Source organism: Zingiber officinale, chromosome 7B, assembly GCF_018446385.1.
Source record: "Zingiber officinale cultivar Zhangliang chromosome 7B, Zo_v1.1, whole genome shotgun sequence".
In the NCBI taxonomy this organism is placed as follows: domain Eukaryota; kingdom Viridiplantae; phylum Streptophyta; class Magnoliopsida; order Zingiberales; family Zingiberaceae; genus Zingiber; species Zingiber officinale.
The window spans coordinates 119,638,466-119,651,987 of NC_055999.1; the positions used below are offsets into that span (position 1 = coordinate 119,638,466).

Genomic DNA, 13,522 nt, shown 5'->3' on the forward strand with positions numbered 1-13,522 from the left:
AGTGAACTCTCCGTGTAGCTGCGACACCTTGTAGCAGCTAACTTGGTAAGTAATGTTTCTAGCAGCCCTATTTTCTAGCAGAGATTAACCCAGTAGATGTGATCAACCCAAGTTAAGCTAGGGTCAAAAATAGATATGAAAATTAAACAATTTATCTTGCAATAACGTGCAATAAGATAGAAACATTAAATTTCAAAAAATTTCAATTTTTGATTTTCTACCTCCCCCTAGACTTATACTTTTTCTTCTCCCCCTTTGATCACATAAAAAATTGGGGTTGCAAGAAAAGTCTAAAGGTTGACACTTAGAAACTTATAAAAATCTATCTCAATGATTTTCTGGAAAATATTTCTAAGACAAGAAAAATTTCTAAGTTATTAAGAACTTTCTGAGAAGTTTCTAAGTTTTCACCATCAAGAAAAAAATCTTTCTAAGTCCAAAACTTTATGCAAGAAAATTTAAGACAGTTTTTTAGAACATTTTAAAAAAAATTCTATGCATTTATTTGTTTATTTTTAAAAAAAATAATAATTCTCATGATTTTATCAAAAAAATTTAAATTTCCATTTTAATTTATCATAACTTCTTAAATCATAATTTTTCAAATTTAAGGCAACAAATATTAAACATGCAAGAAATTGTATTGACAAAATAATTGATAAAAATTCGTTTGACAATTTTTCTAATTTGCAAGTTTCATTCGACAAAATATTTTGTAACTTGTCGTCCCTCGGAATCGCCGCGTGTTTCCTTCTCATCCATCAGCGTACTCATCCGCAGTCTTCGTCCCTCGGTCGCACCCCGTGCCGACCTTCTTGCTAGCTGCGTCTCTTGCTCCCCGAGCAATCTTCCGCTCCGTCTTTCGTCCCTCGGAACCACCGCACGCTTCCTTCTCGTCCACCGGGGTACTCTTCCGCAGCACCTCGTCCTTCGGACACACTGCGTGCCGTCCTTTTCGTTAGCTGCGTCTTCTGCTCGAGTACCTGTGCTCCTAAGCTCCCGCACACTTAGACACAGGGTTAGAACACACACAGGACCTAACTTAACTTGTTGATCACACCCAAACAACCTTGGGGTTCCAACATCTGGGACATAAACATGAGAGCATGCTTGCTTATAACTCAGCCAAACTACACAAGAGTCTGGAACAATAGCGCGATATCATGCTTGCTTATAACTCGACGGAACATCACGAGAGTCTAAGATAATGCCGCAAGAACATGCTCACTTATAAATCGGACGAACGGCTAGAGAGTCTAGGATACTGACGCGAAAACATGTTTGCTTATAACTCGGCCAAATAGCCTTAAGAGTCTGGGTTATTAGTGCGAGAGCATGCTCGCTTATAACTCGTCCGAACGACTCAAGAGTCTGGGACATTAGCATGCTCGTTTATAACTCGGCCTAATGACTTGAGAGTTTGGGACATTGGCATGAGAGCATACTCGTTTATAGCTCAGTCAAACATCACAAGAGTCTGAAATATTGGTGCAAGAGCATGCTCGCTTATAACTTGGTCGAATGGATAATTGCATCATATCCTCCCTTCGGTGATATTATGAGAATCCCTATTCTACTACCTTGCCAAGTTGATGATTCATCCACATATATCTTACAAGTTTCTTCTGGCTCCGAGCTTTGTATTTCAATCACAAAATCAACTAAGGCTCAAGCTTTGATGGTCGCTTGAGGTTACGTTGATACCGTATATCATATTTGCTGAGCTCAGTATTCCATTTGATCAATCTCCCTGAAGTCTCTGGGTTGATAAACACTCATCCCAGGATGCGATTAGTTAATACGATGATCATGTGAGAAAGAAAATAGAGACATAACTTCATAATGACTAGGACTAGCCCACATATTAATTTTTTAAGAATGGAGTAGCGAGCATATATATGATCTGACATACAAGGCCTATCTCTCAGCTTCTTCACCGCTTCTTCAATACAATTCTCATAATATATCCAGTCGGCCTAAAGTGATGAGCAGACGAACACATGCTTATTGACTCCATCTCTATAAAAACAGACCGAGGACTTTTCTCCTCTTCCATTAATAATGTTGGCGAGCAATGAACTCAATATGAGACAGGGTCGATACAATGTTAATAGTATTATAGTATATATAAATAATAAATATGACAATTTAAAAGCAAAGCTGGTTTGCCCGAGTGGTTAAGGGGGAAGACTTAAGATCTTCTGCACATAAGTGCGCATGGGTTCGAACCCTATAGCCAGCATTTTAGTTCTTTTATTTTTGATTTTTTAATATTCCAAAATTAAAAAGAAACCTGTATTATAAAAGAACGCTATTCTAATTAATGTTCTTTGTTAGCCTCAATTTAAAAGCAAAGCTGGTTTGCCCGAGTGGTTAAGGGGGAAGACTTAAGATCTTCTGCACATAAGTGCGCATGGGTTCGAACCCCATAGCCAGCATTTTTAGTTCGTTCTTTTATTTTTGGTTTTTTATATTAAAAAATAAAACCGTATTATAAAAGAGCGCTATTATAATTAATATACTTTGTTAGCTAAATTTAGTAGTCATATTAATACTCATGTTTGGCTGCTCTTGGGTCAATAGCCAAATCCACTCCTCTCCCATGGAAGGACTCCGATGAAGATTTCTAGTAAAAGAACTAAAAAGATTTAAAAGGGGAGTCTCTATATTATCATCATAGCGTTATATAAAGATCTAAGAGTGGTCATGATGTATCTCTTCCTCTTCACTAATGGGTACGGCGCACCCTTATGTAATCAGTCTTTATAACAATTGTATTGCATATGAATGCGGAGCAGTTTGATCTAAGCCCCATCTTAAGTGTGGCTTGTGGGGCTTGACTCGAAAGTCACTCGAGTTGATGATTGTGAGTCAGCTAACTTGACTCAAGTTTGGCCATGAGTAATGGTTGGCTACATTGATTAAGTTTTGGGTATGGCATGTGACCATGTTGTTCCAACCACATTTATTAGGTCATACACACACCATTTAAACAGAGCCGATCCTTATTGTTCAAAGGCCTTGAGCAAAATTATAAATTATGTCTTAATTTTATCTAACGAACACTATTTTTCTTTAATTAAAAAAATCATAGAATGAGGAGGTCAAACATGATCTCATACTACAATTTACAAGGATTTCACAGACTTACATATATTCCAAACAAAAATCATTCTCTCTATACTTACATTCCAATAACACAATATAAAATAGACTTTATTTACACACTTTCTAACAAAAATACTCTAACAAGATATTTCAACCTCTTCCTTGAAATAAAACCACCAACGCTGAGCAAAAGCCTTCAAACTCACAAAACGAAATCCCAAACATGTAGAACGCACCAAAATCTCCAAACTTTCATAACACTATAGAACTTTCAAAACCACCACCACACCACCAATACATAACATAAGAAATCCACCAACTCTCCCAAAAAATCAACTTATACATTAAAGTTTCATCAACAAATTCGGTCAGCAGCTCAAACCCCAACAACACCACAAATCAATATCAATTTCTGATCAAAATTAAACACAACCACAGGGTATGTTTTTCGAACTCCCAATTACAAAGAAAACCTTTAGAAATCCACCAAATAAAATTTTGCTCAATGAATCAGCCACATATACAACCCTTCAAAAAGATACATTGCTCCACCTTCTTTAGAAACCATAATATCAGACTCCAACATCAATAGTATCTTACAATCAAAACATATCAAATATTAACTCATATCATAACAAAACCAACCAAATGCATAAACCCCTATACTATCAGAACATCACATTTTCTGATAAGAAAGAAGTGCTACACATGAAAAACCAACCTTTACAAATTTCCAACAACTAATACAAAAAATCACTATAAACACAACACATCATAATAACATTCCTGCACAACATATCATAAACTATCAACATCACAGCTTCAATCCAGCCCCTTATAGGCACATTCTGTAAATAAGCTTCTCCTCCCTGCAAGATACTCACTGCAACATCCATACTCTAGTCGACCAACCACCAAAAGAAGAGCTACCCAATCTGACATGAATAAAACCTCTTTGTATCAAAGCATATCAAGAATACTCCAATAAAAAAAAAGGATGCTCATTGAAACAAAATTTTCACCACAGAGAATACTCCACCATTTCCCTCCGAAAGCCACAGTAAACAAAAAATTATCAATTTATTAAACTATCAATTAATCTAATCACCAAAAGAAAAAGAGTATGAGTAGCATCAATTAGCATAAGTACTGGAGTTATTATGACTTATGAACACTTTAAGAGCATAAATACAATGTCACATGTACTCGTAAGTAATGAAATGTTTACCTACAAGTGCGAATGAGAGTAAATGCAAATGATATAATTAAATGATCGGTTGTAATACACTTGCAAAAAAATACAAAGGTAACTCATTTAAAGTATATTCATGATGCACTTTTAAAGGCAAAATCATCAATAATAACATCATATTCAATGTTTTCCAAAATATTCTTTTCAATGCATAAAATTACTAATCCATTTAGTCTATCTTGAGTCATTGTGGTCCGTAAATAAGATTTTATTAATTTTAATTTTGAAAAACTTATTTCGGCAAATGTCACTATCACGGGTATTGCCAATAATATCCTATAAGCAATCATCACATTTGGAAATATATCTATTATTTTTTTAAAAATATAATATTTGAATGGAAGATCAGTTTTTATTTGTTTCATAAGATTCACTTGATAACATTACTTACAAAACTTGTAGTTCTGAAAACATATATTTTGCATCAATATCATAAGTGTCATCATTTCTTAAATTATTTCAAGATTAACACAAGAACTCATCAATTCATCATCATCTAATGAAACTAATTTTGCAACATTATACAAGAACCTAAATATAGATTCAAAATATTATAACTATTCAAATCTACTCTTCAATTGCCCAAGAGCAATATCGACCACTAAGATAAAATAATTTATTCGAAAAGATTCTTCTGTTGATTGATTTTCTCTTTCAGTGTTAGCAATTTAATCAAAATGTCTCTTTCTATAAATTTTACATTTTATAGGAAATACAGGCTTAATTTCCATATCAGATGCTATTTTTTTTTGCATCAACCATAGCAGAAGCAAAATCATTTTCTCTATATTTTTCAAAAAAGGAAACAAGACCAGACACTTATTTTACAGCAACATCAAAACGCATATCCTCTTACTGTAATTTTTTTTAACTAAGTTAATTTTATGTAAAATATCATGCCAAATAACAAGACTTAATATAAATTCAAAACTTGAAAGTTCACCATATGCTAAAGTTTAAACATCTTTACTTACTTTACCATCTTCGCTTATTTCTGCTAATTTGAACAAAGCTTCTCTGATTTGGAAGCTTGAGATAGTATTGCTTTGATTGTTTCAATATGGATTTCCCATCTTGTAGTTGACAATGATTTTAAAGTTAATCCATTAATATATTCAAGCAAAATATTCCATCTTTTCGTTGAATTAGAGAACATGGTGTAATTGACATGCTCCAAAAAATGATTTTGCTTTAGCACAAGAATTTACCATGTCACAAACAACTAAGTTAAGAGAATGAGAACCACATGACATGTAAAATGCTCTAGGATTAATGTCAAGTAATCTTCTTTGCACACCTTGATTTTTGCCTTTCATATTAGAACCATTATCATAACCTTGTCCTCTCACATTATCAATATCAAGTTCTAAAGATTGTAAAACAACTTACAATTTATTGAAAAGACTTAAACTAGTTGTATCTTCTACATTTATAAATTCTAAAAAGTACTCTTCTACTTTAATTGGAGTCTCTGAAACATCTACACATCTTAATATAAGAGTTATTTGTTATTTGTGACTTGCATCCGGTGTACAATTAAGAATTACTGAAAAATATTTTACCTCTTTTACTTTTTTAATTATTGCATTCTTGACTTTAGAAGCTAGAAGAGATATTAACTCATTTTGAATTTTATGAATAAGATAGTGATAATGAATCTTTTTATCTTGAATGAGTCGAAAATGCTCTTGCATTATTGGATCAAAATCTGCAATCATTTCAAGTAGACCTAAAAAATTATCATTACCATCTTCATAAATTTTGTCATGTGTACCACGAAATGTTAAATTATGTATAGCAAGACATTTGACAACAACAACTATTCTTAGCATAACATGTTTCCAATGTTTTGTGTCTTTTTTAATTTGTTCTTGTATTTCCTTATCAATTGTCAATGTTTTCTTTAATCTCATTTGTAGCTCAACAAAGGCTCTCAGATTAGTGAGGTGTTCAACACTATTTTCATGTTGTTTAAGTTTGTCACATAAATGTTTCCAGTCATTAACTCCTTCTTTTGCTAAATTACTTTTGGTGTGCATTACTTTAAACAGCTTACAACAAATACAAAATACTTTGTCCAACTCCTTCGAATATACTGACCATTTTCAATCACGAGTCTCACCATTTGGTAACATTTGAACATAGTAAGTATGAGAAAAGTGTCGAGATTCTTTATCTAAAGGAAACTTAATACTATCTTCTCTTTTAGGACCTCTTTTCACAAGTAAATCTCTCTTTTTTTATCAAAATTATCTCAAACTCTTGGATTAAATATGTTTATATCATATCTAGGTGTCGAACATTGATATTCATTTGTACGCTCATCATCACAATTATCAATATCTTTAGTTTTTCCAATTTCAATTTCATTCAAATCATTAAGATCTGTATTTTCTTCATTCTCATTTTCTACAAATTTCTCATTCTCATCACTTTCGTTTCTCATAAATTCTTCATATTCATTATTATTATTTTCAACAAAATCTTCATTTGCATTTGATTCATTACTTAAAATCTGAACTAAGATTTCTATTGTGTTGTGTGATTATTTACTAAAATATTTATTCAATGAACCTCTTAAGCTTTTGGCTATCTCCTCCTCTTTTTTTTTTTTTTTTTTTTTTTTGTCTTTTTTGATATTCATAGAGTTGTTTCATGTTGATAGATAATTATGAACAATAAGCAATAAACAAAGAACAATAAAACCTTATATGGAGAATTTTTCTTTGATTCAAAATTCACTTATATAAGACCTAACACGGATATATCCTGCAAGTTTATAAAAAAACACAACAATTTAATTGTTTAGAAGTTGGGACCTTATTCATGCAATTAAAGACACAAGCATATTAATCTAACTAGCTAAATGACATGTAAACTTAGTTAATCTACTTATCATTTACTAGCTAAAAGAATCCATTCGAAGAGAATAAATAACTAGAAGTCAAGGCTTTTTAGAGTAAACCAATAAGAAAGTTCTTGTATCTCACACACACACACACAAATCCATTTGTTGATATCTGCTTGTTTTTAAATCAGGAGCCTACTAAGTGTGACCAACTACCGAGGACGGATCCAGGAGCTGGGCTAATCGATCTGATCCCAAGTTAGTTGACTCCACTGCGGACACCATAGAAGAGGTCCAAATTCACTTCGCTTGAGCGCATTACCATCTCGTCTTTTCTTATATTTTACCTAATTTAAAATTTTTATTGAATGTATTTTTTTATTATTTATGAATTGTTAAATTAATTTATTAGTTATGATATTTGACGGAAGGCTAGCCCTTGACGCTAGTTTTAGAGAGTTGTTGCCGATGGTGAGGTAGATGTAGTCAATCTACAAGCGTAACGTGAGGTCATTCTTGAGTGTCTCACGTAAGATCTCAATCCATAGATGCTTGTCTTTAGCATCGATGTAAGAGTACACCAGGTGGAGGATATATCAATCCAATTGATGAAGCCACAAGCCAGGTCAACCATGTAGACAACTATACCTACGGGAGCAAGGGTCTAGCTATGGAGGAGTAGTCATGGTTGTCAGCGGTGAAAGAGAAAGGGGGTGAGTAAGCAAGGTAGAGGAGGAAGGTGATATTATAGGAGGACGACGGATGGAGGATGACAACAAGAGGAGTAAGGGTCGTTGTCCATGGTCAGAGCTAGTCGATAGCTAAGGAAATAATAAACATAAAATATGATAGCATATTGCAAGTTGTATCTACATGGATAAGAGAAAAAAAATATGGTGGAAGAGACATCTTGATTATGGACGAAAAATGGAAGTATAATATTGGTATGTAATTTTATAAAATTTGAATTAATAAAAAACAATCTAACACATTTTTTTCCTTTTTTTTTTTTGCTTGACTTGTATTTACTTAGGTGATATATTTTTTCTTCCCTTGATTTGATAAGGGGGTTGTACTAAGCTGATGGGAGGACAATGATTCTCTCATTGAGGGCCTCACGGACGATAAGGGGAGCAACTTCTTGGAATTGGTCTTCCCTCGCTTCTTCTCAATGAAGAAGACGACCTTGTGGCCTTCCTCCTCAATTGACGGATAAAGCCCTACTATTCACCTCCTCCCTCTTCTCTCTATCAATTATGCTCCTCGCCTTATCATTTTTTCCTCTGCTTGCGCTGTGCCCGTAGGGCTGTGATTGCTCCGCCATAACAGCCACAAGAGCATCCTTCCTCAGATTGCTCTTCTTACTAATCTTGAGTGAAAGAGGGAGTAAGGAGGTTTGATAAGGGGGTTGTACTGAACAATTTCGATGCAAAATTGTAAATTGAAAAGTAAAAGTTGAAATTTTAGTAAAATCCAAGTATATAAACCCTAATCGATTGCCTAATCAAATAACAAATTAAAACCCTAATTAACTAGGTGAAAAATCGAGATCTGATCGCGGATCGCGGTTGCCCAAATCGATAAAAATGATTACTGACCAGAGGACTGGAGGAGTAGTCGTTGATGTTATCACACTGGTGATATCCTCTCGATGGTAAGGTTAAAGGCACTGGAGACGCCAGGGTCGGTGAGGATGGCAGCCGAAGAGAATCGTCACGAAGGTGAGAGTCGAGAGAGCTAGGGCTTCATCGCTTCAGAGATGGCTTCAGCAACAAGCGACGAGAAACACGAGGGTGAGACAAAATAAAAATTTTATTAAAAAAATATTTATTTATTTATATTTTTTGGGCCCTAAGCAAGGGCCCTGGTAGTCCTGATCCAGGACCGACTCTGCATTTAGATATGTTACTTGACTCATCATGCATTATGATCGTATGCGACTGATGGAATTATTTTACTCGGAAGTGATTCAGGCCATTCGGAATTGATCGGATACAATCATAGATATCATCATACATGGGACAACGTATAACATAACACTTCTCTCTATATGCATATAAAATACATAATATGTTACCTCCCTCCATATCTATGGAACCGACTCTAGGGGGGCTGCTGATGTGACGGTTCCATATTTTTTTATATAAAATACATAATATGTATTTAATATTTTCCCACCTTATCTATTAGGTTGTAATATATATGAAATAGCGAGGATAGATTTAGTCCGTCGCTAATTAACATGAAATTTTAATGGCCACTACCAATTCGGTCGCTATTAGCTCGTGGTGGAAATGTATGGCGACGTTTATACCTGTAACTCATCTAACTCACCAAATCAAAGTGTTTTTTTTTTTCTTTTTCGGTCTGTTTTAGCTCAACATTGGCTGTAGCAAATATTCAGGCTCGTCCAAGACAGTGCCAGATTGCCAGGTGCCTTCTTTGATCTGCCAGAGCAAAAGAGACCCACAGCGTTCAAAGACCATGCAATAGAGGAAAACACAAACGACGTTTATTCGCATATTGCAGTGCATACGTAAAACATGCCAGTTTCTGTAATAAGAACAACTGCTTGGCTAAGAAATTCGGTAACTTGTCTAATGCCGACGAGAGGATAAACGGAGTCACTCTTTCGAGTCCTTGCTACTACCAATTTCTTTCGACTCTACCTTACCGTCGTCTGGAGAATTCTCGTTTGCATCTGCTGGATCCACTGGTTTCACATCCTTCCCTGTTGGCTCGGCATCTTGATCGTGGCCGGTGTTACCATCATCGTTGGTTTTAGCACGGAACTCTCGACTCCCAGCAGTTTCGGTGGTAGATTCATCCTCCAGGGTGCTATTTTCTGTTACTCCAGAGGGACCACAGCCAGAGGAATCAGTCGCAGCGACAGTCTTCTTGACTGTCCCAACTTTCGCATATTTACTCATGAATTTGTATTCCCAATCCTGCAAGGCCTCGAGCTCGAAAGGGCCGAGGCCGGAGAGATCGCTGGTTAGATCTTTTGGTTCGAAAGACATTTTTGCCAATGCTCGGCTTGCATCTTTGCCTGCAAACAAAGCATAAGGTCCGCCAGGTCCATAGAAAATCCTGAAGAAGAGAACATAAAAGTCATCAAAAATTTCTTCTAAAGGTGTTTGTTCATGCAAAACATGCAGCAAAGAAAAAATCTAAATGTAATTCTCTACCATCTGAAGGAACAGTTCATGAGAAAGTAAAATTGAATATCATGCCAATGGCGTATATTCAAAGAAATACCGTATAGACACAACTCTAATAATTAGTAAGAACGGTGGTAAGAACTCACCAATCATATTATGATAAGTAAATACCAATGTCTATTAGCCTCTAAGGGAAGATCACAGTATTCACAAAGAAATACTTGGGACAAGCTACATATTTACAATCATATTTCATTGAAGTACAAAAAAATATCAAATGAATTAGGTAAATCATTTCCCAGTGTTCCTTGATAGCTAAAAACTAACAAGATGAGTAACTTTTGAGTGGAAGAATCATTCATTTTTTTGCATAACAAACAAGAGAAGATGTATTTTTCATGCAATTAATTCCATAACAAAAGTTCTCAAATTTAGGAACCACATAAAGATGCAGGGACATTGCAGAGTTAATCTAGAGGGGGACTAACTGTGCAATCCACCTGTTGTTTTGCCTCAAAAATATTGTGAATGTATTCTGCTAATTGGTCTAATATATCATGAAATGACTTGGTGCCATGGAAAATCCACATAATGAGGACGAATAAAACCTCTTGCTGAAGATCCTCATCGCAGATCGTTTTGTTCAGATTGTCCACTTCAGTGCACAATTAAAACCTCTTGCTGAAGATCTAAATTGATTGAATGATACTACCTGTTATTTGTGCCGAGACAAACACACTGAAATTGCTATTGTTTTGATTCCTTTCCAGTTTTTACCATAGGCACAGCAGGAGTAAACATGACCATATACATAATTTAGGATTTAAATTTTACATCAGTCATTTGATCCAACATCGAGTGCCTTGAATCGTAGATAACTTACAAAGAATCGGGCAACCGTCCAGATCGAAACATAATCCACCAAAATCTGATCAAACACATCGAGAAATCGAGAGAGCGACGAACCTGCTCTGGGTGACGTCATAGATCTGGCTCTTGATGGCCATGAGGAGCGGCTTCTTGGGATCGGATCCATCGTAGTCGCGGAGCTCCTCCTCGGTGATCTCCCCGAGCTGGACGGGGGGCAGCAGGGTCTCCTCTTCCCGCTTCCTAGACGGAGGCGGCGGCGGCGGCGCCAGGAACCCCGCCACCAAGTGGTAAAGCGCCCAGGCTATCGCCAGCACCGTGAAGAACATCGCCGGCGACAGGCCTGTGTACGCCTCGATCGCCTTCTTCGCCGTCTCCCAAGCCTCCGCCACCGCCATCTCTCTCTCTCTTTCTCTCGGAGCGGATATCCCGATGCGCAGTTAGAAAAGGGAGATGTAAAGCGTGAACTGCATTTATAGAGGAACGGACATGGTCCCTCAATGCCACTGTTGGATGCATCCATTTTAGTTGCTTTTTCACCGTAGAAAAAATATATGATTTAATTCTTATTATGGTTGTAATTCATGTAATTTATATTTGACATAAATTATGTAAAAGTAGCATAAAAAATTATGGAGCAAAAAGTAGATGTAGTTAATCTTAAACCGTTCAATATCCTCCTCCAGTCTAACAAAATATAGGATTTGATTTTTAAATCTATTAGTGTAGCAATCATGCCCCTGGACTATGATATCATAATAGAGCATTTAAATTATCATTCAAATATTTATAATTTAAACTTGAGTTATAATATATTTATAAAAAAAATTTTCTAAATGAGGGATATAATTAAATGATGTTAGACTTCTCAATTAGTCGTTATGTGTACATTTCAATTTATCCTAATAGTCAAATCGATCACCCTTTGAATAGATTAATTGAGATTATTTTTATTAATACATCAATCATCGGCGTTTGGTACACTCAATAGGAAATTGAATTTATTCATAAATCTTTTATTTCATTGATTGAAAATTAGATTTTGGAATAAAATTTAAAAATTTAAGTATGGATTAAATTCATCTTTTCCTTAATCTTCATCGTATCCAAAAACTTAAATATTATTCTAGTTATTTTAAATAAAAATACTCTTAATATAAATTTATTCAAATTTTCTTTCATATCATTTTCTCTCTATAATCCCTCTTATTATACGCTATTTCTTCATTTTTTTATCGTATTTTCTCTTTCTTCATTTTGTTTCATCACTTTCTCTACCTTTCTTTTTCATCATGTACTCTCTCCTATCACATACTTTCTCCTCATTTTCTCTCATCATATATTCTCTCTCTTCATTCTCTCCCATCAGACTTTCTTTCTCAACATCTCTCTCAATATACTTTATTTCTCATCCTACTTTCTCTCCTCTTAAAATCTCCTATCACATACTCTCTCCTCGTTTTCTCTTATTACACTTTTTTTCATCATTTTATCTCATCACACTTTATCTCTCCTCAATTTCTCCTATCACGCGTTCTCTGTTGGGATCCTTGGTAGCCGGCTAGAGGGGGGTAAATAGTCTACACAATAATAAATGAATTTTTCTCAAACATTACAGATTTATTAAACTAACACTTGCATACAAGAAAACTGAGTAATTAAAGAAAGAAAAGAGACACAAAAGAAGTTACTTGGTTTACAATCAGTTGATTGCTAATCCAAAGCAGTTGAAGCCCACTATCAAAGTCTTTTTCAAGCGGAGAAGCCTTATACAGTATTGACGCCTCACAAACAAGTAATAGAACAAAAGAGAAACATTTACAAGTGTTCTTCTAATTAAGCTACTCGGATCATAGTTGTATTTATAGTCCTGGTCGGGATTCTAGGCGTCTAGAGGAGAATAAAATTTTATCTCCGTCGCAACGGAACACGTCACGCCGCGTTGGATGAAAATTAAGGGCTGGGTGCCCGAACCCAAAGTCAACTTCTAATTGACTTTTTTATTCGGGTCTTTCGCTCCGGTTCCGCTCGCTTGGGTGATTTCGGCAATTCGGAATAGGGGACACCCAAACCCATCTGTTGACCTTCTCGAGCAACTTTCCGCTTCAGCTTCTCATCCCTCGGGAATGCCCTGTGCCTCTTTCTTGTCCACCGACGTACTCTTCCACAACGTTTTGTCCCTCGGACGCACCGAGCCCGTCGACTCTCTCCCGTGTTGTCATTCTCGCTAGCTACGTATTTTGCTTGACTTCCTATGCTACTAAATTCCTGCACACTTAGACACAA

General features: G+C 35.5%; 1 protein-coding gene and 2 non-coding genes across 3 annotated transcripts; 2 read left to right on the plus strand and 1 right to left on the minus strand.

Moving 5' to 3' along the window:
• The first annotated feature begins 2,159 nt into the window (after positions 1-2,159).
• Positions 2,160-2,242, plus strand: TRNAL-UAA. Its single transcript has one exon. It is a non-coding gene; the product is annotated as a tRNA-Leu (tRNA).
• Positions 2,243-2,355: 113 nt separating this feature from the next.
• On the plus strand, positions 2,356-2,438 carry TRNAL-UAA. The gene has a single exon. It is a non-coding gene; the product is annotated as a tRNA-Leu (tRNA).
• A 7,260-nt stretch (positions 2,439-9,698) lies between these two features.
• Positions 9,699-11,698, minus strand: LOC122007291 (membrane steroid-binding protein 1-like). Its single transcript, XM_042563135.1, has 2 exons — positions 11,336-11,698; positions 9,699-10,298 (listed from the first exon to the last, which is right to left on the minus strand). Exons 1-2 carry the CDS (start codon positions 11,632-11,634, stop codon positions 9,833-9,835), a joined length of 765 nt encoding a protein of 254 aa, XP_042419069.1. The 5' UTR covers positions 11,635-11,698; the 3' UTR covers positions 9,699-9,832.
• Between the last annotated feature and the right edge of the window lie 1,824 nt (positions 11,699-13,522).

What these genes read in the sequence shown, in the direction of transcription:
- LOC122007291 (XM_042563135.1), bottom strand. Translation starts at nt 11,634, where the DNA reads ATGGCGGTGGCGGAGGCTTGGGAGACGGCGAAGAAGGCGATCGAGGCG. An exon ending in TATGACGTCACCCAGAGCAG is followed by an intron (nt 10,299 to 11,335) that starts GTTCGTCGCTCT and finishes TCTCTTCTTCAG; the next exon opens with GATTTTCTATGGACCTGGCG.